General features: G+C 31.2%; 1 protein-coding gene across 6 annotated transcripts in view; it reads right to left on the bottom strand.

The window, feature by feature from the left end:
• The window catches only part of LOC145254896 (zinc finger MIZ domain-containing protein 1-like), a 1,089,917-nt gene that overhangs the window by 282,463 nt on the left and 781,943 nt on the right, over window positions 1-25,511 (bottom strand). For all 6 annotated transcript variants that reach the window (XM_080113820.1, XM_080113822.1, XM_080113819.1 and 3 more), the window contains one exon: window positions 23,446-23,551. In XM_080113820.1, coding sequence (XP_079969946.1) covers window positions 23,446-23,551 — 106 coding nt within the window. The remainder of the gene's footprint in view (window positions 1-23,445; window positions 23,552-25,511) is intronic.

The following is a 25,511-nucleotide window of genomic DNA, read 5'->3' as shown; positions in this document are numbered from 1 at the left end:
AACTATCACACATATATATGTATATATATGTATAAATATGTAAATATATATATATATATGCATGTATATATATGTGTATATATAAACAAACATAAAAAAAACCTAACCTAGATTTAAAATAGGTCAAGACACTAGATATCCAGGCTAAATAGAGCATACACAAAGAATCAGGTCAACCAGAGGTCAAATGGGCCTTTTTCCTGTAAATGTATGTTCATTGGCCGATAGAAAGGGCGAGGTGGATACTAGAAAGCTGGTTGGCTAACTAAAATCTCAATAGACGGTGTGTATATAAAAATGACAGACAACCATAAAATTCACACATAAGCCTGAAGAATCCTAGAGTGGATGAAATGCGGAATATTCACTGTAACTTAATCGCCATATATATTTTATAAATTACTATATATATATATATATGTGTGTGTGTGTGTGTGTGTGTGTGTATTTATATATATATGTGTGTGTATGTGTATCGATACTCTTATAAATTTGTTTTTTTTTGTGTTTATTGATATTCATATTAAAAATCCTTTTTTCTATTTATTTAAAAAAAATATATAACTTTGTTATATATGGGTCATGAGATTGCATTCATCTGCAAAAGATTTAGATAATTTGCATATTCTTTTAAACATTCATTTTAATTAATTCCCTATTAGGTTTTTTTTCAGTTTTCTTATGGGATGATCATCTTTAGTTAACTATTACGTGTAATTATATTCATGCAGATATTCTACATGATTTATACTTGCATAATATTTGCATAAAAATATAGTAAACACATACCTCTTTCCGTATGCGTATACATATTTGTTTAAAAAGTTTTGCCTTCCAAACTCCACTGTCAGTTTTTGGTTTACAGACGTGATACTTAATAGATGAAAGGTATTCAAACCCATGTGAAACTTTATATTTGGTTTTAGCCAAGAAAATTGGAGTAAAAAAAGTGTGAAAATTAAAAAAATGGAATTTGTCAGGTGAATGTCGAACGACGGAATTATGCATATGCATGCACAACGTAGTAGCTATTGGTTCATGTTTTAATTTTTAGCCTTGGAGTAAACATGTCTTCATAACTCAAGCATTAACATCAATGGAAAAAGTAAATCATAAGCTAAACGCTTTGGTTTTTATTCTCAATGGAAGCACACAAGTCATTTGTTGTTTTAACTTTTTAAATCATTACTATATATTATTACTATATATTATTACTATATATTATTACTATATATTATGGGTCCATATAATATATGATAATAAATACGAAATCTGCATTAATTAAAATATCATATTCAAGCATATTTTATGACCAGGCAATGCCAAGCAGCCTGCCAGTATGTATATATATATATATATATATATATATATATATATATATATATATATATATATAAAGTTATAAAATGTATATGGCGATTAAGCTACACTGAATATTCCGTGTTTCATCCACTCTAGGACTCTTCAGGCTTATGCGCTAAGAAGAGTCCTAGAGTGGATGAACCGCGGAATATTCAGTGTAGCTTAATCGCCATATACATTTTATAACTTTATAATATATCTATATATATAAAAATGTAATTCTTGGTTTGTTACAAGTGAATAAAAACATATTTCTACGTTACCAATTTATTTGAAATTTTCAGACAACCCATCTTTAGAGTCGAGGGATGTTTTTATGTTATTAAAATAAATTTACCTCGCGAATTATTAAAATATTAAATAAAATAAATATATTTTTTTAACCGTTAGTGCGAACCTGCTTTATTGATAAAACTGAACTTCCGGTTCGATTCATTTCACAGCCACAAATTGATGAAAAAGAAGTAGATTTCATTTTCTGTTTACTCGATAAGTAAAAAAAAACAAAAAAACATAATTCATTTGTTTATCTTCCAAATTTTTTAATTTACACATTTTTTCTTTATTATATAAGGCCAAAAAAAAAGTTTGTCGCTTGCTTTTTGAGTTTTTTTTTGTTTTTCGATATAAGATTGGTTGGTAAAAGTACAGTTTTTTTTTACGGAGCTAATGCAAAGAGTGGTCCGCGCTATTTTTTAAATCGTATTTCCAGGTTTAATTAAAGTTTTATTATATGTTTTTTTATTCAATTGTAAGGTTAAAATACACCCTCCCCTCTCCATGTTAAGAATGGCTTTTTAAATATTAACGTTATTATTACAACACGGATCAGTCTCTGCATGAGTACTGTACTTTCACCTAACAATTTAATAAACAAAACATGATACTTATGCAGAGAAAGTACCATAATAATATAATAATAGAATAATAATGTTATTTAGAAAGCCATTCTTAACATGGGGAGGACGTTTTGTTACTATTCTATACTTTCACCTAACAATTTAATAAACAAAGCATGGTACTTATGCAGAAAAGGTACCGTGCTGAAATAATGCTATCAAGAAACCCATTCTTAACATGGGAAAGGGAGAGTGTTCTGTAACTATTTTATATTTTCACCTAACAATTTAATAAACAAAAGATAGTACTTATGCAGAGAAGGTACCGTGCTGAAATAATACCGCTATTTAGAAAGCTATTCTTAATATGGGGAGGGAGTTTTGCATCTATTCTATACGTTCACCTAACAATTTAATAAACAAAAATAGATAGTACGTATGCATAGAAAATAATGTTATTTAGAAAGACATTCTTAACATGGAGATGGTATTTTGTAACTATTTTGTCCTTTCAACTAACAATTTAAAAACAAAACATGGTACTTATGCAGAGAAGCTACCCCGCTGAAATAATGACGCTATTATTTAGAAAGCCATTCTTAACATGGGGATAGGCGTGTTTTGTAACTATTCTGGACTTTCACCTAACAATTTAATAAACAAAAGTTAAACTTAAGCAGACAAGGAACAGTACTGAATCATTAACATTATTTAGAAAGCCATTCTTAACATGGGGAGGGAGGATGTTTTCTAACTATTCTGTACTTTCGGTGCTGATGCAGAGAGTGATCTGCGCTATTTTTTAAATCGCATTTCCACGTTTAATTAAAGTTTTATATGTTTTTATTCAATTGTAAGGTTAAAGTACAGATTAGGTACAAAACCCCCTCCCCATGTTAAGAATGGCTTTTTAAATAATAACGTTATTATTTACGCAAGGATCACTCTCTGCATGAATACCAATTAACGTTTTGTTCTTTGCTTTTTTTACCGTATTTTTTTATTTTTTTTCAAGAAAACCTTTTTTTAACAAAGATTGAAAGTGCACGTTTTTTTCTTTTTTTTACAGAATTTGTTTTTATATAAGAAAATATGAATGCTTTTAAAGAAATTGGGTACTTGTGCACTTATTGATCCGTGCTGAAATAATAATGTTATTATTTAAAAAGCCATTCTTAACATTGGGAGAAGAGGGTGTTTTGTACCTATTCTGTTCTTTAACCTTACAATTGAATGAAAAAAACGGTAAATTTTTAGATTAGGTCCACCTCCACAATTTTCTTTCAAATGACGACTTTTGAAGGTTTTCGACTATGCTGAATACGGAAATCACATTGAAATTTTGCAGAAATAAGTAGTTATCGAGATATTAAAATTTGTATAATGCATTGTAATCTCTGGCAGCCGTCTTTTTGACACGCTTGCGCACGTCATAAACAAATCTATGCGCGTAACAAAGATGGCCGCCAAAGAATACAATGCATAAAACAACTATCTATATATCGAAAACGACTTATTTCTGCAAAATTTCAATGCGCTTTCTGTATTCAGCATAGTCGGAAACCTTTAAAAGTCGTCATTTAAAAGAAAATTGTGGAGGTGGACCTAATCTAAAAAAAATACAAAAAAAACAAAACTTTAATTAAGCTTGGAAATACGATTTTAAAAAAATAGCGTGGATCAGTAAGTGCATTAGCACCCATTAATCGACTTATGTGACCTTATTAACAAATATTATCAAAGGCAAGATATGTTACTTTATTCCTGAAATGGATAATTTTTTTTGTTTTTTTAATGCAAAATTTTTATTCGGCTCAAAAAACACAGCGCTTACTGTTATATTTGAAAATTACAAATGGCGGCAGACTGTGTTAACACATTAGGTTTGGGAAAATGAGTTAAAACTAAAAAAAACTATACAAAATACTGTTAAAAACCATTGAATACATGTCTGCCTATGTCACAGTAACATATATTGAGTGAGTTCCTGACAGTATTTTCTATAGTTTTTTTAGTTTTAACTCATTTTCCCAAAGTTAATGTGTTCAACAGTCTGCCGCCATTTGTATTTTTCAAATATACAGATAAACACTACATTTTTTCAAACCGATTAAACATTTTACACTAAATAAAAACACTAAAATCTTATCCAGTTAGGTAGAAAAGTAACTTATCTTGCCTTTGATAACATTTATTTGTTATATTTATTTTTCAACAACTTCTTCATTTCTGTGTTTAGTAATACAAACCCGTTTTATTTACTATAACGTTTAGTCAGCTCGAAGAACAGTGTTTATCAGTGTATTTGAAAAATACAAACGGTGATGGACACAGTTGATGATGTTAAGATCGAGAAAATGATTTAAAACTAAAAAACTATACAAAATACTATCAGAAACCCACCGAATATGTCAGCCTATGTCACAATAACATTTAATCAGTAGGTGTCTGACATTGTTTTGTATAGTTTTTAACTGATTTTCCCAAACTTAACGTATTCAACAGAGTCCGCGACCATTCGTCTTTTTCAAATACATAAACACTGCGTTTTTCAGCCGATTAAACATTTTACATTAAATAAAAACACAAAAAAATTAACCAGTTAGATAGAAACGTAATTTACCTTACCTTTGCTTTCATTTATTCGTTTTTGAACAACTTTTTCGAATCTGTGTATAGTAACATTAAGTAGTATATTTACTGTGTATAGTAACAGTAAGTAGTATATTTACCCAAATATTAATTAAAAACTCACATTTTTGAATACAATAAAAAAGAAAACTATTTAGCGTTTCAATGGTTTAGCAACTTTCGGCTTAATCCACTGAATGTTGGTCGAGCCCAAGCCATGATTGACAGTAACTCCCGAAGATCCGGATCCAATTCTGCAAGAGTACCATATTTTTTTTTTATTTTCGCCTTTTTTTTTTTTTTACTTTTTGGAGTGGATTGCTGTACTAAGAATATAAGAAACATGCATTTTCTCTTTTTATTAGAATTTTCCATTACACGAAATTAAGCCACAGCAACGCATGGCAGGGTACAGCTAGTATATATATATATATATATATATATATATATATATATATATATATATATATATATATATATATATAACTAGTTCTACCTACGTATTGAACACTTTTGAAGTAAATACTTAAAGTTCATGCATAAATCTATACTTTCGTATATTAATTTTATGTGAGTAAATTAAGTAGTTATATATATATATATATATATATATATATATATATATATATATATATATATATATATAATGGCACCAAAAAGAAAGTCCGCACTTGTCATTTTTTCAAAAACCGTAAATTTAAGCCAAATTGAATGCAACTGTTTGAACAATGCATACGTCGTTTGATTCTCCTTTTATTCCTCTATAATTTTACCTGTTCATATCTGAACTTTAATTGAAGTATCTCAGTGTTCACGTCAATTGATAAAATTAACTTCTAATTGAGAAGGCAAAGAGAAAATTTGCAGCAACAAATAAGCTTAAAACCAGCTTAAAATATCAACCTTTTAGGCAACAAAGCAACTCTAATCGTAACTGTAGTTATTTTAGGTTATACAAGTACCATTTAGTCCATATGCTTTGACTTTCTCTTAGTGATCGTCAGGAGCTCATTAATGTCCACTTTTTTGGTTTATCTAATCGAGAAATCAACCACAGATTGAAATATGATGAGAAAAGGGCATGAATGACTGTGCAAAAGCATCAAAACACTGGCAGTGTTCATGATGCCTCTAAATCTAGTCATTCTAGAGTTATTTCTCACAGGTAAGACAATGCTATTAAGATCCGCAGCCTCAGAAACAGATTTGAAATGGCTCCCCAAATCCAACGACAGTCTAATCTTATTAAAAAATGGTCTCTTTCTACAGTTAAGAACAGATTGAACAAATTTAATTTACGAGGCTGTGTTGTAATACGCAAGCCAATGATTTCTGTAAAAAACATAAAGCGCTGTCTGGAATTCGTCAGATGCAATGAAGATCATGACTCTTCATATTAATTGAAAGTGATTTTTAGTGACAAAAGCAAGTTCAATAGACTACGCAGCGATGTCTGTCAAAGGAAGTACAAAAAATTTAATCACAGGTGCACAATTTCAACGTTGCTAGGTGGTGGAGGTTCAGTTTTGGTGTGGGGCATTATTAGTGGCAATCATCCAGGGCCCACATTACGCTTGCAAGATCGAATTTATTCGACCAAGTACATTAATATATTGACTGGCCATTTTCTATCCTACTTTGGTCAGAATTTGGATGATAATCCCATCTTCATGCAGGATAATCCTCCCATTCACACAACTGGCAATGTCAAGAGGTTCCTTATAGAGCATGAATATTCCATGTTTAAATTGGTCTGCACAATTTCTAGACCTCAATCCTATTGAAAACGTATGGCATTACATCAAGCAACAGCTACATAATGATAAAATTTCAAATCTGGAAGAACTTTGGACAAAAACTAAAAAGTGGTGGGATGCCCTTTCACCGGAGTATTGCTGCAGACTAATTCAAGGAATGTCCAAAAAATTGCAGAAAGACTATGCTACTAAATAATTACTAGTTTATTGTGTTCCTGTTGCATTTGCGTTGCATTAATGCCCTAAAGTTATATTTTAATGACAATTTACTCTTGTGCAGAGTTTCTTTTTGCCTTCTCAATTTGAAGTTAATATTTTAAATTGACATGAGCACTAGAACAGTTCACTTAAAAGTCAAATATGAACAGGTAAAATTATAGTGAAATAAAAGGCAAATCAAATGAGGCATAGGTTATTTAAACTGTTACATGCAATTTAGCTTAAATTTGCGTTTTTTTGCATAAATGACAATTGCAGAGATGCAACACTGCGATGATGCAACGGGTCTAGAGCTTAGAATTATTTTATCAGGATTATTTGAATTCTTCAGATTACTCTTCTCATCTTGAACGTCATTTTAATGTTTTAGTTGATGCAACCTTCAACCTTTTTCAGATGTGTCTTGTTAAACTCGAGAATCTTTCTATCGAACTCAGGAATTTTTCTGTCAAACGGAATTTTGAACGTCAGACAGAACCCTTTATTTAATCCACAGGGGTAGAATGCTCTCATTATGTCAGTCATTACTGGATAGAAGTCCCAAATAATTTGCAATTGTATTTTTTTTGAATATTGAATCTTCACCCTCCAGAAAAGTATAACTTACAATTAAATTTTGCCAAATACTTTATCCACTATGCCATGAGCAAAATAAAAACTGAACAAATTTCTCACTAGCCATAAGTCTGAGTGGCAAGATCTTAAAACCACACATAATTGCCTAAAAAAGTAGAATCCCTTTTCCCAAAAGAATAATTAATAGAATTTATCTTCCATAGAAAAAATAAAAAAAAATGTCTAAAACACAAGAATGACCCAGAAATAGGGAATCATTTTATGTTAAAATTTATGCAAAATTGATCACCACTCCAAATTCTAAAATAATTGTTTTCTTTTCATTTTTCATGCTTTTCACACATAATAGCTTAAAAAGTAAAATCGGAGGGGGGGGGTCATGCCTAATCCTAAATCGAACATGAATTTTAAGTATATTTACTTTAAAAATAACATGCGATTAATTTCCAATTTGAAAACAAAAACAACAACAAAAATCTGGATTTCAATTAATGTTTTATTTTAGTCAAGAATGTTTTCAACAATAAATGTTCAACTTTTTTTCTGCTCACGCAAGTGGGTAGCTCTACTAGTTCTTAATAAAACAGTGAAACGATTAACTAAATAATTTCAACAAATATTTTAGAACTTTTTCCTTCAGCTGCATGTTATATGATGCCTTCATCAAAGAAACTCCATTATGCATAAACAACCCAACCCATAATTTGTGATGTTTTGAAACTCAAAACAGAATACAGTCACATAACTAACAATGGGCAAATGAAGTAGACATGTTTGTTTAACAATTTCATAACAAAATCACACACACACATTATATATATACTAGCAAAAGTACCTGTTGTTGACTGGGTTCAAAAACAGCCTACAGAAAATGGACTCTGATTTATTAAAGTATGATAGGTTATGAAAAGGAAGGGTTGTAAAGAGATAGCTTCGAATTTGGGGGTATCAAAACCAAAGCAAAATATGATGAAAGTAAAAATAAAATAGATAAACCCCATAATTTATTATATCATACCTGTTCACACTGAAAAACTTATCACAATATTCTGTAGATCTATATTAAAAAACCTTGTTAAACTTTGTGACATATTTCCATTCTATGGGGGTCAGACGCGAACGAACACCCCATAATTTTATTATACCATATTTCTTTAAACTGAAACATAATTATCAAAGATACTTACGCAGATAGATACGAAAGTCTTTATTAAAGTTTGTGCCTATTTCCGTTCTATGGAGGCCAGGCACGAACGCAGTCCGCACAATTTTATTATACCATCCCTATTTAAATTAAAACATACTTATCAAAGTATTCTTATGAATATCTATATCAAAAACACTTGTAAACGTTCTTTTTTTTAATTTTTAAATTTTTTATTTCCATACTTTGTGGAGCAGGTGCGAATACAGACCCCACAATTTTTATGAACCACTGTTCTACCAGATCAAACATACCCATTCTTGTGTTTCGATACATCTTCTATCGTTATATGTAATCTGTTTTTTAAAATAGTCAACCATATAGGAGCCTATTCTTGACCACACACACACACACACATTCAGCTTTATATTATATATATATATATATATATATATATATATATATATATATATATATATATATATATATATATATATATATATATACGACAGTACAGTTAACATTTAAAACTTGTATTCAAAATACCTTTGAACTATCAAGATACCATTTACTATTTGTCACATTTAGTTCCAGAATCATGAGGTCAGATATCAAAATACTATTATACATGTAAGCACAATTATATAGACATGTAATATATTTAAATTATATAGACATGTAATATTTTTTAATTATATAGGCATGTAATATGTTTAAATTATATAGACATGTAATATATTTAGATTATATAGACATGTAATATCTTTAAAATATTGGAAATGCTGCAAAATAAAGAGATAATGAAGATTCATAATTAGGATCATTCATATTACTGTCTCCATCTTCGCTTATATATAACATTTCCCGAGTTTGACATAAAAGTTTTAACTAGTCTTTTCCCAAAATTCAGAAAGATGCATCTGAAGAAGGTCAGAGGTTACATCGACCAAAACGTTCCAAAAATAACAACTAAGGTAAGAATAAGGTAAGTTCGAATAATATAAATTAAGTTTTATTTTAATTCAAAATGAAAAATCAGTCATATTTCAGTGATTTTGAATTTAAAATTTAAAACGAGAAACAACTGAAAACTAAACATGACAATCATAATAGGTGAAGAGATCCAACATTTGGAATTTCTAATCAATAGAAATATTTTGAGCTGTTAAAACTTTGTTGTTATTACTCCTAGAAAATTTAATTCTGAAAGGATTTTTAACTTAAAAGTACACCCCCCCCGTCCTCCACCCAAAATCCTACATTAAAATAAGAACCACTCATTTTGCTTTTGTGTATTCAAAGTTACATGTCTTTTCATTTCAAAGAATTAATCAATAACTGTCAAATTTATCGATTAGTTTTGTTGTGGTGCTTATTATTTCATGTGTAAAACACACAAAAACAATTATCAAACTAATTTCACAGAGGAACTTTCGATTTTAAATGCCATGTCAATTACTTTAGAAAATTCGCCCCCAGTAAAAGATTCCAGTCACAGGATCACCAGACCATTATTTAATTATTGCCGACCTGCAACAGGCTACAATAATAATCTTTTAGAGAGTTAATATTTGCATGTCTTAATCATTATACTAGCACATAAAATTCACTAAATGTTTTTTTGGAAAAATTAAACAAATATTAATCTTTCTCCCATAAAAGATAGTGATAAGAGAAAGATATTACTAAGTTAACGATCATATGAAAATAAATAAACAAATACAACTTTAGATTAAATAATAGAGTGGTATCTTGGTTCATGAATACTTCAAATCATAAACAAATCAGCCAACAAACACATTTTTATATATTAGAGCATGATTACATAAATACAGACTTTCAGTGCATATACAAATACGAACCTGAGTGGTCTCAGCAATGAGAACAAGTGCAGGTTCTGCCACACAGAAGTAGATAGTGTGAGCCACCTAACATTCAGCTGTAAGGTTTTGCTGGGGGACGGCTACTATACAGTGCAATACAAAGGAGTGTGTGAATATTTCCGCTCATTTGTAAAATGTGCAATATTGAAGTTAGCAGTAAGACCTGGAAACATGTTTACCAGAAAGAACAGTTGGAAATAAGTCATACACCATCCACTATGACTCTGCAATTCCTACAGCTATGTACCTAGAAAATGGAGCTATTGAATATGACATATTGATATGGGACAAAAAGGAGAAAGAAGCAACTTTGGTAGAAGTTAGTTTCCTCAATGGGCTAGAAGGGAAAAGATAATGAAATACCAAGGTCTTATGTATGCCATGAAAAGAAACTGAAATCTTAGGAAGATCTCTATCATTCTAGGAATTGCACGACTAACTGGACTCATGAAAAAGAATTTCAAAACCTACCTGGCAGATATACCTGGTGAACAAAGTGCCAGAGAGATACAAACAATTTCACTTAAAAGGACCTTTGGATCTTAAAAGATCTCAGCCGGAATATATGAATGTAAAATGCTCCATCCCCAATTATAACAAAATGATGAGAAAATTTTTAAAAAGTGTGCATCTTGGTGATCATGAGTCAGACTCAGATTTGCATCCACACTTGCATTTTTTTTTATGATGCGAATGAGTAACAATCTATGCAAACACTAGAAGAATATTAAGAACAAATTAAGTTGCATATTTTCAAAAAAAATTGACTTTATATTCACATACAATCATATATTTTTCAACCAATGAGAAGAATTAAAAATGTGTTTAGCAAAAGCAATAAACACACACACACACACACACACACACACACACACACGGAACTGTTCCTAATCACTGTCATTAGATGTCTAATGCTTAACTGAGTTCATTTCAACAGAAATATTTCTGAACTTACCTTAACATCATTCAAACTTTGAAATCCTCTAAACCTGATGTTTTGTAAATTCATATAAATGAATTTGTTTAATGTGCGTTGATTCATTTACATTAGTTCTGGGTTGGTGGACAAAAACGCACAACTGTTCATACTCGCACATCGGCAGTAGATTAACATGTGTGGAAATATTTTTAAACTGGTTTTTAAATTCTCTATACTTTCTTATATTTAGTAAAATAAACGCTTATGGATTTTTTTATGAATTATAGTTGTTAATTTATTTCATTTTCATTAACTTCTCTGGAGATTTGTAATATCTTGAAGGAGAGAGATATGGATGTCAACAAAGCAAAGGTCTCAATTATTAGAAGAAGTCAATAAGTTATTAATAGTGGATGGATTAATAAAAGTGCATTTCTGGGGCAGCGATTAACAGATTAATTGGATTTACATTTTTAATGGGAAAATTGTTTTCACTCACAAACATTCACAAAGTTCACAAAAGTTAGTGAAAGAACAAATTAAACCTGTCATCAAGAGACCACTCTATTGTGTAATTTATATAAGCTTAGTTATTGTTATTGTTGTTGTTGCTACTACTACTATTATTATTAATAAATAAATAAATGAATACAAATAAAAATATATAAATTAAGAAAAGAAAGAAACGACATCAGGTTAAGCTGATACCACACAAAATAGCCGTGAAGTGTAAAGGAGGATGGAAAAACCAAAGAGAGAATGTCCTAATCATTGAAAGAGTACAAAGAGGCTGATACCTTGAGAATGCTCATTGCCACTTAAATTCCAGTGAAAACCAATGATCATTGCCAGGAAAAATGAATGGTAGATGACTGTTGTGATAATGCAAATTCATTTGTAAAGGTTTTCAAAAGAGATGGAGCATACTGAAAATCTGGGAAGAATTGTTATCACCCAGACTTCAGGGTGTTAGGTAAACATTGGGCAACGCCAGGTGGAAGCATTTAATTTTCTGTTATATACATATATATATATATATATATATATATATATATATATATATATATATATATATATATATATTGCAGAGTAAACAACAGATTGAATCATGGGAAACAATAAAGTTGAGCAAGCAGAATGTTGTGACATGTATCAAACTTGGTGACCAATCAGTTTGGACTGAAAGTATCCGAATGGAGATCGGACATAATGTGTCAGGGGGTTCTGGTTTAAATAAGCTGAGTTAAGCTTAGGAGTTGGTTTTGAGACACTGAACAAGCAAGATGAGTTAAACATAAGGAGGCGACAGTCTCCAAATGGATGCAGGGAAATGCCACAAGTCTGAGATCATCGATTTCACTCCATGCTGCAAAAGATGAGATGCCTGGGAGTGAAATAAACCAATATATAAAAACATCCATCGTCTTGTGTCTGCCTTGAAGCATTTACTTTAAACAGAACCCAGCTCCCCAAGATGTTGGCAAATCTCTGAGAAACGAGCAGCAAAAACAGGTATGTCGTCATGCTACATGAATTATATGCAATGCACACACGCATCCACATGAATTATATGCAATGCACACACGCATCCACATGAATCATATGTAATGCACACACGCATCCACATGAATTATATGCAATGCACACACGCATCCACATGAATTATATGTAAGGCACACACGCATCCACATGAATTATATGCAATGCACACACGCATCCACATGAATTATATGTAATGCACACACGCATCCACATGAATTATATGCAATGCACACACGCATCCACATGAATTATATGCAATGCACACACGCATCCACATGAATTATATGCAATGCACACACGCATCCACAAACACCAGATGGGTCATGGGTCATAAAGGGACGAGGCAATAGTCCGTTAAATAATACAGTTAGAAACACACACGTTTATAACAACTGAACCCGATCGGTTATTATCAGTGAGTAATCTTATATGGCGAAGATAAAAACGTTCTGATCCATTTTAAAATAAATTGTTCCACAACCGTATTATGTTGTGCTGTCAACTAAAAGAGTGCAATTCTAAATAAACACATTTAAAAAAAATAGAAATCATTTCATTGATTTAAAGAATATTTAACAGACAAATATTTTTGCAGTAAGAAAACAGAAAATATTGTTAAAAAAAGCAAACTAAATTGATACAATTTTGAATAGACACATTCGTTTTATTGATTCAAACATGAAAATTATTTTTAAAGAAGAAGTACAGTTGGATTGCTGATAGGTTGCGAAAATTAAATCTGGACAGTATCAGGAGATATGTGTAGATTAGGAGACTTCAATCACTTTGAAAGAATGAATGCGAGTTTTGTGATAAGTAGTTGCTGAACAGTTAAGGTAGCAAGTCCAGTTCATGGGAAACGGTCAAAGAAAACATGGGAGAAGAAGTGATAAAAATGAACTTGAGAGAAAGAGGAATAAATAAAGACCTGGTCAGAGATAGTTTAGTTTGGAAGTCAATTTCTTAAAGCCATCCAACATATGCTAGAATGTAAAATGAACATTAAATCTAATATGATGATGATGATGATGATGATGATGATGATGATGATGATGATGATGAGAAAGAATTACTTTTTCTTAATGTTATTGACCTTGATAAACATTAATTATCCCAAAAGTAATATTATTACTAACAGTGTATTATACAGATTGATAATAGAAAGTAATGGAATTTCCATGGGGATCTACTCACAATAATGATAATAATAACAATGCAAATGGAAATGAGGAAAATAAAAGAAAATCCTTGAATGCAGAAACCAACCTATATTAATCAATAAGTGCTAAGCAACCACATGTAAGTTGAAATAAAAATAGAACAAAAAACAGTAATAATATGAAACAAGTTCAAGGGACCTGAAACTGCCAGAAATCCCATAAACTGATATCCACCACCCTAAAAAATGATCAAGAAGGATGGAAAAAAACAATGAGCGAGAGCATCTAGCAGACCTCCCTAGGAAAGGTGCAAAGAGTACTGAAACCATGGCGGGGGGGGGTCATACTGGCACTAAAATTCAAGAAATGATTTGCAATGGTTATTTGAAAGAGGTGAAGAATGCTGAAAATCTGAGGTAACTTGTCACTCAATCTCCAGAGAACACCACTAATCCTTTGAAAACTCCAAGTGAGTAAATTATAATAACGAGCACTTCAAACGAATATTATATAAATCTAAAATGTTTTCAATCTCGTAATCCGAATATTCACTAAAATAATAAAAAAAATAGAATATCATCTATTATATATTGTATCTAACTAAAAGTTAAAAACGATACAAGACACACAAAGCTGTTATATTATTTCTCCTTGATCAAAAGATGGGTACTTTTTTTAGTTTTGTTTTGGGAGTAAACAGAAACAGAATTAGCTGGAGATGGTGGAGGTGCATTTAGAGTGATTTTTTAAATATTTTTATGCGATAATTTGTCAACGATTGTTTCTCGTTGCTAGAGAAAGTGAGAGAGTAGGCAAGAGAGTGAGAGAGAGAGAAGGGGAGGAAATAGATATATAGAAAGGAAGAATAGAGAGAGCTAGAAAAAAAATGAAAACTTTTTAACTTTTTACTTTGCTGTCTATATGTTTAAAAAAAAAACAATATAAGACCATTGTACTGTGTGTGTGTGTGTGTGTGTGTGTGTGTGTGTGTGTGTGTGCGTGTGTGTGTGCGTGTGCGTGTGTGTGTGACGTTATTATGGTTAAAGAAAGATATTACACAATTTTTAACTCTTCTACTTTATCGTCTCTACTCTCGGGGCGATGCCGGGTTTCCATGCTAGTCTCAATATAGCATAATGTTCTGAATATGATGGCACATTTCACACTACTTAAAATATGAGACAACGGAAGAGAATGTAGATAAAAATGAACAAGCAAAGAACCAGGTCGAACATTCTCAATGATTATCATTTCAATCTAAGATAATTTTCTGAATATTATTGCATCGTTTTCTAACCTTCAGTAGATTAGACATTGTGAGGGTCGATCGAAATGTGTAACAGTAAAAATTGTGAAGAGAAAATGGATTGAAGATGGTAGGGAATCAAATAAAAAGACTTTGTCCATTGTATGTGATAATAAAAAGTTATTTCATCTCGAACAATGCAAGTGAAAGCACAAAAAACTGATTGTAGTTAAATATCTTAAAAACAAACTTTCATATCAATACAAACGATCACAAAAAACGGGGAGGGGGGGGCACACCAAAATTTCTATATTAGTACCGAAGATCTCATAAACACAGGAAATATGTGAAAAATAATTTTTTCCTTTGACTTTGTATTTCCGTGAGAGGCTTTGTCTGTCTGTCCGGTCATATTGGAAAAGCATTTTCATTACTAAACGTGCAGAATGAATGGATGTATTTAATTCGTATTATTTAAACTACAGTTCTCATCTTGAGTGCCATTTTCACGGTTCAGGTATATCTTGTCGAACTTAAGAATCTTTCTGTTGAACTCTGGAATTTCAAATGGAATCTTGTATATAATCCACATGCTCTTGTTCTGTCAGCCAAAAATCCTAAGTAATTCGCAATTGTATTCTGAGTATTACTCGTCACTGAGTATTGAACCTTCAACTTCAAAAAGAGTGTCACAATTGAATTTTACCAAGTATTTTATTCGTTACACCACATTCATGCTAACCCTGTGCGTTAAAACAATGTTTCCCTTCAAAATTCTGTGCAAATTCTCAAGTTCAACAGAAATATTCCAGAGTTTAACAAGATACATCTGAAGTAGGTCGGAGGTTAGATTGAACAAAACGGGAAAATAACATTCAAGATAAGAATAGTAGTCCAATTAATCTAAATAATACAAAATATCAATCCTCATCTCAAAAATTCAGATAGTACCCACTACATCGAAGTAGCACCATGCCTTGTTTGGGTGAAAATGCAATAAAAAATCTTCTTTTTTTTTTTTCAATTCATTTAGATGCGTCTAAGCATCTTTGCAGGAGGCTTTGTCTGTCAAGCTTTAATTTGAAATAGCATTTTTGTTGATCTGTCATGCTTGTTAGAAATATTTTCGTTGATCTGTCATATCTAAGTTTGAAACAGTACTTTCATAGTTTTGTCATACTTAAGTTTGATACAGCCTTTTTGTTGGCTTATCATGTCTAAGTTTGAAACAGTATTTTTATTGGTAAATTTACTGCATGAATGGAAATATCTTAAGAATATTTGTTCTCATTTCTTTGTCCTTTGCGATTCTTGTTAAAAATGTCTTGTAAATGCTCTTGCTGATCCAATGATAAAGTAAAGAATTTTCTTTAAAAGAGGGTGAACTTTTTTTGTTTTGATATTGGAATGCGATAAGCTATGATAAAGAATTTGTGTTCTTTATGATAAAGAGGAAAGGATCATTGCTTAGATGCATCAATATTTTATCTTGCAAACCTCAAGAGTCTGATGACTAAGTGTGATCCTATTGATTTGCAGACGATGGCCATTAATTACTTGTCAGCAGACGACCGGGGAGCGAGTGGGGGATGCTTTGTTCAATTTCTCACACACGATCTATGGACATTGCAAAGCAACGGTAGAAGACCAAAAATGGAGGATGAAGAGAGAGAGAGAGAGAGAGAGAGAGAGAGAGAGAGAGAGAGAGAGAGAGAGAGAGAGAGAGAGAGAGAGAGAGAGAGGGAGGGAGGGAGGAAATATAAACCCTTGGAAAAAGAGCCAATATTGAGGATTAAGCTATGAGGAGAGAGAGAAAGATTGTGTGTGAGAGTAAACAGAAGGAGAAATGAATTGGAAATAAGAATGGATTCATTCCTAAGTGCACGTTTAACCATGAAAATATTCAAAACTTAAGCATGACAGATGAATGAAAATATGTCAAACTTATGCATGACAGAGAGCTCCTTGTACAGATATATGGATGCAATTACCATAAGTTTACATTTAATCTGCAAGCTTCACTTGCAGATTAAATGTAAACTTATGCTAAACTTTTGCTGTTTGTCTGTCACAGTTGACTTTGAAATGACATTATTAAATGGGTTAATTTTGAAATGACATTAAATGTGTTCAAACTTCTGTTAAAAGGCTCTGTCCCATCAATTGAATGGATGTATCTTATGAGTATTCTTGTTTTTGCTTTAGTGTCATATTAAACCAAACAAATAAATATGGACAACGAATTGAGGACATGCATGGCATAGAGAAATATGATCCAGGAATGATGTAATGTTTCTGTAACGTATGTTTTAAAATCTGATAATCTCAGAAGAAAATTAAATCTGGACAGTATGGAGAGATTCATGCAGAACAGATGTAGAACAGTTGATATACCAAGGTCAGTTAGCAGGGGAAAACCAAGGTAAACATGGGAAAACATGATAAGAATGAACTTGAGGGGCAGCAGGACGAATATAGACCTGGCTAGAAAAAGGCTAGTTTGGAAGTCAATTTCTAGAAGCTGTTTAATACATGTCAGCATGTAAAGTGGAGGAGGAGGAGGAGGAGGAGGATGATGATGATGATGATGATGATGATGATGATGATGACGACGACGATGACAATGATGATGATGATGACTTCATAAACAAAGGAGGAAATTTGAACTTGTGGTCTATCAATATGCTTAGCTTCATTAATAAAGTGGAATTGAAAATGATATACAGTGTTCTTCTTGAATAAATACTTATTTGTTTATTAAACTTTTCAATTTATCATAGATGAGTTTGAAGTAGAATTTTTATTGTTAAACTCACAGATTAAATAAACACACCTGAGGAATATTAATTAATTTTGTTTTGTTTTGATATTTGAACAAATTTGAACAACCTTGTTGTCCAAAATTAAATCTAATCAAAAACACAAAAATACAGAAAATGATGCATGTATAAGGAAAATGTTATATTCGAAACATTATATAAATTGATCAAGTATATTTTTAATCATATGGAAAATCAGTTTTTAATGATTTTTAGCAATTTTAATTGTATTCATTACAAGGCTTAATTTTATATGGGTAGTTTGAATTGAGTTGTCTCTATTTAAAAGAACATATTGGATCAAAGCACAAACTCTTGCTTCCTTATAAAATTTGACTTTTTTTTTTAGTTAAAAAAAGGTACTTGATCGATTTATGTGATTTTTGGAATATATCATTTTTAGTTCAGTAATGTACATCATAAACATTTTTTCTGTACTTTGTTTATTGATTAGGTTGAAAAGCACCAATTTTAAAAATAAAAACCCATGTCTTTATCATTTTGGGGAAAAAAAGGTGTGCATGCGCACAAGACAGAGAAATGATTTAAAATAAAACGTCAATAACGAACAACAGTTGTGTGTGGGTGGGATTATGGGATGGAGTGGGAAGGTTTTGAAAGAAAAACAGAATTCTTTTTATGCTTTTATGGTCACATATGCTCAGCTTTAATTTTGCATATCTTTTATTGATTTCGTTGTGCTTTAAAATGAGATAAACAAGTTTGTGCAACACAAACATACAAATCTTCGTTTACACAGTAACGAGAAATTTAACGAAATTCATTGACGATATCAATCTTTTGAAACAGTTGACAGGCACAAAAAAATGAAAGTAAATAAAAGTCCATTTTATGATTAGATCATTTCAAATGTTCAAAGCCATAAAAATATTCATCATATTTGATTATGGATATTAAAAAAAAAATGTTTTTCTTAAATAAATCCTTGTCAATAATCATTCATTTTCGATTCAAATTTCGTTGTCTTAATTTTGCTGACATATTTTTACTGAATTTAAAGCATCTCATCCTGGTGACCCATTAGTAAAAAAGAAAATTTTGTGTCACTGCTGACAAGGTTGAGGATTCTAAACGTTCTCAGTCCTACTGATTGCTGTAGATGTTGGCACCTGACACAAGTTTATGAATAACAATAGGAGAGAGAGAGCAAATCACATCTTCGACGAACTGCTCAGTTGTTTTCTTGGAACTATTAATTTAATTACATTGAACAAAACTCTGATTGATAAAAAGGAAAAAAAAAACTATATATATATATATATATATATATATATATATATATATTTATATATATATATATATATAGTCTGTTTATCATTCAAACATTATTGCTTACGTATATACATACATGTTTTAGTGGAATTCGAATTCAAGGCCAGAAAAAAGGAGCGATATTGAAAAGAAAGTCAAGATTACATTCGTTTTTTATAGGATATTCTGGTGTGGTTTCTACTATGGAAGAAAATGGTGTGTATACTTTGTGAATGTGAGCTGTTGTTTATTGGCCTAAGTTTTTGTTTTGATCTGAAGTAATACTATGCCCTCATTGCTGTTAACTTCCCTATCTTTGGTTTTTATAGTTGTTTTTTTTCTGCTGGAGACTACATTATCTATGTATTTTATTATTAAGTTATATTTATCTATTTATTTATTTTCTTCTTAGCTTTTTTATCTGTTCATTTGCTTCTCGTTTCCAAATGCTTATAATTGGAATATTGATATATACCTATAGAAAATATTATCATAAAGCAACATTGCATAAGGAAACCAACTACATAATTGATCCCAAATGATAACTAAGTACTCTATCTAGAGGGCTTTGGGAATGGAATACTCTATCAATATAGACAAATATATGCTATTATGTACCTGTTTGCATGTATATGGCCTGGAAAACCTATCTCTATAATGACACGTATAAAGCTATAAAATATATTTATACTCTAATATTAAGGAAAAGATAAACAACCCAAATGAAAGAATGACAACCATCGAAATTAAGTTTATATATAGATATGAAAACCCGTGCTGATATTATTACTTCACATACTATGGTATAGTGGAAAATATAACTCCCAGTATATCACCTTTATTTAAATCATAAAAATAGGCTTGTATATCTATTCACTGGCTGCTAATTTAACAATATGGACATATATGTTATAAATAAATAAATAAATAATTTGGAAACGAGAAGCAAATGAACAGATAAAAAAGCTAAGAAGAAAATAAATAAATAGATAAATATAACTTAATAATAAAATATATAGATAATGTAGTCTCCAGCAGAAAAAAAAAAAACTATAAAAACCAAAGATAGGGAAGTTAACAGCAATGAGGGCATAGTATTACTTCAGATCAAAGCAAAAACTTAGGCCAATAAACAACCGCCAAGTTAAAATAATACCAATACCCCTTCCTGCTGATACAGCTTGACCACATGATATCATACTTCCGTTCTCTCCCTCACCCTCCACCCCTACTCCCTTCCTTCACCACACATCCCTCCAAAATCTCTACTGCTCACATTCACAAAGTATACACACCATTTTCTTCCATAGTAGAAACCACATCAGAATATCCTATAAAAAACGAATGTAATCTTGACTTTCTTTTCAATATCACTCCTTTTTTCTGGTCTGATATGGTGGTCTCCTTGAATTAGGATTCCACTAAAACATGTATGCACATATGTAACCCATAATGTTTGTATAATAAACAGACTATATACTAGCTCTGTCCTCCATTGAACAATCTTTAATAATCACACGGGTTTCATTGAATTTACCTCTAGCCTCTAGGAAATCAATTTATACAATCATTATACATGTGTGAATATATATATATATATATATATATATATATATATATATATATATATAATTTCATACCGTGGTTTTTCATTGTTCAAAGACAAAAACGAACATGAAAGTATTTATGGTATTTTAATTTCAACATTTTGTAAGATAAAATATTAATTTTTTTATAAAATCAAAAAGACTTTTGAACAACATCATTTACATACAGTTAGTAAGATAGGTGATATCAAAACTAAAAATCAATAAATATTCATTTCATTTCCCAACCTCCAACCCAAAGCACAATTGGAAAATGTTGGCATTATTGAGTCTTATTTCTAGCTATTTCTTTCTCGTACATTTTATAAAAAAAAAATGATGTAAATGCTAGTTTCATAAAATCCCTTTTTTAAATTGCATAAGTTTGAATGCCTAACCTAACAACATCCTTCTTCGGTCTCCATATAGGAGTTAGTCAGAACAACTTCGCATGAGGATATTTCAGTCTACAAGTAAACCATGATTAAATATTTAAAGGCCAATGCAGATCTTCTCATGTGCACCATCTTGTAGGCATACTACTACAACTAATGACACAAAGTTGGATCCACCATCAGACTAGATGAATTCCTGAAATTCAGTTTAAACAATCAAAAACTATACATACAAAAAAAAAAAAAGGTAAATAAACTATAACACAGTTCTTTAGTTAATTTAGGGAGATGAAAAATTAAACACTTGGATTTTTATGTATAAAGAAATCAAGTATTAGCCTCAGGAAGTCAAGAGGAAGTCAAGAGAAACTCACCTATTGCTTTCTATGACAAAGTGACAAAAAAAAAAGGAGATTCATCCAATAAAATTATATTGTTTCTAACATTTCTTAATTGTATAAGCTTGGTTTCTCCAATTTTTTTAGCGACATTTTGTATCTCTGTCTTATTGCATATCAACATGTCTATGTCGATAATTCTTTTTCAATTATTTTGCTCTTATCCTTACTACTACTACTACTACTACTACTACTACTACTACTACTACTACTAATAATAATAATAATAATACCAACAACAACACCTGGTAAAGGAGCCTTCAGGTGTTCTGATCAGTATCTGATGGCATTGTGCATTATTTGTAAATGAAATTTATTCTATTTGCAAATACATCATTCAAAATTTAGTATCCGTCCTCATTGGTCACAGGAGGACTATTCTACAAGGAATCACCGTCTCCTGTTTGGGTTATTACCAATCATTTGAGACGCCCGTACAAACTAACGTGATCAATCTTGGCAAATTTTGCACCAGTCAAGAATACCTTCTTTTATGAGGGGAGCTGGTATCTTTAGAATAAACTTGCCTGTTGTCTAACTTTGCCTTAGTGAGAGGCAGGTAAGTAGACTTACTGTTACTACTACTACTACTACTACTACTACTACTACTTTTCTTTTTCTATTTTTTCTCTCTTCCTCTGATATTTTACCCATTTCTTATTTCAATGCAACTATTTCTCTAGTTTTTTTTTTATCAACTTGTAATCTCACTTTTTGAACCCCACCATTTCTTATCTACCACCTTGCTTAAACACACTCTCGATCCTGTCACCTCTCTCCGTTTCTTTCAATCGTGCAATATTTAGTCTCTTTCTTTCTTCTCACTCACTTGACCTCTTTGTCTTTTCTTCTATCTTAGTCCCTCTTCCTGTCTCCCTCCCCTTCTCTCAATCCTCCAACATTTTACTTTCTGTAATCTCCCACCCGCTCACTAAATCTCTTGTGTCGGTTTCTATCTTACCCCCACCCCGCAACCGGTTGTTATAATTCATTTGCAAATCAACAGAAATGTAAATGTCAGCTTGGCTCAATAGTGACCCCCCCCCCCACCATTATTCTTCCCTTTTACAGTCTATTTTCTCTCATAACAAATGTTGCAAGACTGTTATAAAATGGACTCAATGTCTCATTTTTTTTGTTTTTGCTACAAAATTTTTTTCGTCTGAATTCGGTTTACTATAAAGCAAATAAAAACATTTTTTTAATGACAATGTTACTTTATCTCATGTGAGGCGTCTAAAGCCGTCATACCTAACATTACATGCTTCTTCATTAGGATTTTATCTACAACTGATTGTTTAGCTTCAAGTCCCTCCTATTTAACAAAACGAAATTAACCAATCAAGTTACTTCATGATAGAAAGGAGGATACAACTAATCTTTGAGCAAATCCTCTCAATCATAGCTAGCAAACTTTTGCATTTGCTAAAAAAATAGCACGTCATACGTCATTCTAAAATTAAGCTGTTTGGCATAATGATTAAAGTGTTTGCTAATGAGCCGAGAGATTAGAGTTCAATCCTTAGTTGAGTCATAAATTTTTCAAAAATCTATTTATTAATAAAAAAAATATGTACTTCTAGTAGTTTTCACTATTTAATTTTTTTTTTTTTTTTGCCAATGAATTGTCAGCATTTTTTTCCTAAGTTTATTAAATGTTTAAACAGATTTTTTGTTTTAAATAAAAGTGCACTTACCTGCAGACTTTGGTGTAAATTTATCTCGGTGTGCAGCGCATACTGCTAACAGTCGGTAGCCAAGTTCCAGATCGTAACCAGGCTGAGGAGCCACACGGCTAACCACCTTCAAAAAAATTGAAAAGTGAACTTGTTTTTACTACTGAAAGACAAAGTTTGTCATTTTTACACTTTAAGAAAAAACAATTAATATACATCAGATAAATGAAAAATTTTTAGGTAACTGTTACACGCTATGCAAATGAGATTCATAAATAGAGCAAACCTCGGGCATTGTGAGATTGCTGTAATTGTGAGACTTGACATGCGATTAACATAGCACAACATTGGTGTCGTAAATAGAATGCATGAACCCCTGGTCAATCCAAACTATGTAGAAACATGGATAAAATGTCTTGAGGTGCTGGTTAGAGAAACAAAAAAGAGAATCAAAGTGAAGAGGAACATGAAACTGAACGAAACATGGAGGAAAGCGAGAATGATGTAACTGATGTAAAAGATGACAGTCTCCATTAAAAAGAAAAAGTAAATATGAGAGTGAGACAGACTTTTCAGAATAGTCAGAAGGAGCAAGTAGTCAAATCAGGGCATCAAACCTCACAGATTTAGGGCATTACATGATATGCAAATGAGATAGATAAAGAGCCTTGGGCATTGTGAGACTGTGATAATCACGAGACTTGATACATGATTATTATGTCATATAATAACTAAGAAACATTGCTAAGCCTTTCTCTACTATAACATTAACATTTTTATTATATAACTATAGATCAACTGAAGATTGTGGGAATATTTTTTCTATCAATACAAAGATGGTTGCGTATTAATAATATTTTCAGGTGATGTTTAGAACATGTTCCGTGCTGCACAGAAAATGTCTCATCACTGTAAGTTTTGGCTCCAAATTTATTCTACAATAAATGGTCTGGTTTGGGAGTGTCTGAATGCAATTACAAATATTGCTATGAACATGTTGAAAAATTCACATTTCTAATTGCTAGGTAGTTAATTAGGTAGTCTAATTGCTCTGTGTGTGTATATATATATATATATATATATATATATATATATATATATAGATAGATAGATAGATAGATAGATAGATAGAAGACACGTTAAAGAATAATGAAGGGCATTAAAATATTTCCATTGTTTCCAATTATAAATTTTTTATTTATGAATGTAATGTGTTGTATCATGGTATTATGTTCTTTGGATTTTCAAGGTATACCTCATCTTCAAAAAGAAGAAACTCGGTAGAGATATATTGATGCCCGGAGCTATAAGCATATAGGATGCCAGTAGCATAGGTTCATAGACTCCTAGATAATTTTTGAAGTGTGGGTTAACATTTATGTTTGATATTATTAAATTATTATAATATTTCACTAGTAATAATTTTATTCAAGTAAATGTAATTATAATTTATTTATTCATTATGCACATGTGCATTCTACAAGACTGTATTGTCATAGCCTTCAAACACAACTCCTTACACACTATACACAATGCTTCAAGCAAACTACAACATCCTCTTCATATATATATATTTATATATATATTTTTTTTACATAGAAATCCAGAGGCCACTCGAGGATAAGGATTAAAGAGTGTACAGTAGTCAATGGGATAATGTTGTAGTAATCGTTAGTAGTGGAAATTTGGTAAGTTGGATTACTTAAGGGGAACGACTCATTAGAAACTTGTTTATGTTGGACTTGAAGATGACAATATTGTAATCAGCTGTAAACCAGGCAATCGGAAGAGAGTTCCACAGGTATGCAGTTCTAAGAAAGAAGCTTTGTTCATGGAATCTACATTTAGGTTTAGGCACAGATAAAGAGTGTGGGAAATTATTGATAGTGTTTTCAGCTAGACGAGTGTTTCTCATGAAAGTTTGGCAAGGGGAGACCATAGATTGAAGCTCAGCTGAGCATTTGCCATGAAAATAACGACAAAGCAGAGACAAACTCACAACATCTCTTCTGTGAGAAAGGGTTGTAGGGGAGAGAAAAGGGCATCCCCTAATAGGCTACAAAATCTATTTTGAACTCTGTCAAGGC

This window comes from Euprymna scolopes, chromosome 30 (genome assembly GCF_053919585.1).
Source record: "Euprymna scolopes isolate OS-2025 chromosome 30, ASM5391958v1, whole genome shotgun sequence".
NCBI lineage: Eukaryota > Metazoa > Mollusca > Cephalopoda > Sepiida > Sepiolidae > Euprymna > Euprymna scolopes.
Note: the sequence above shows the minus strand (reverse complement) of the source record. Positions and strands in the feature narration are given on the sequence as shown.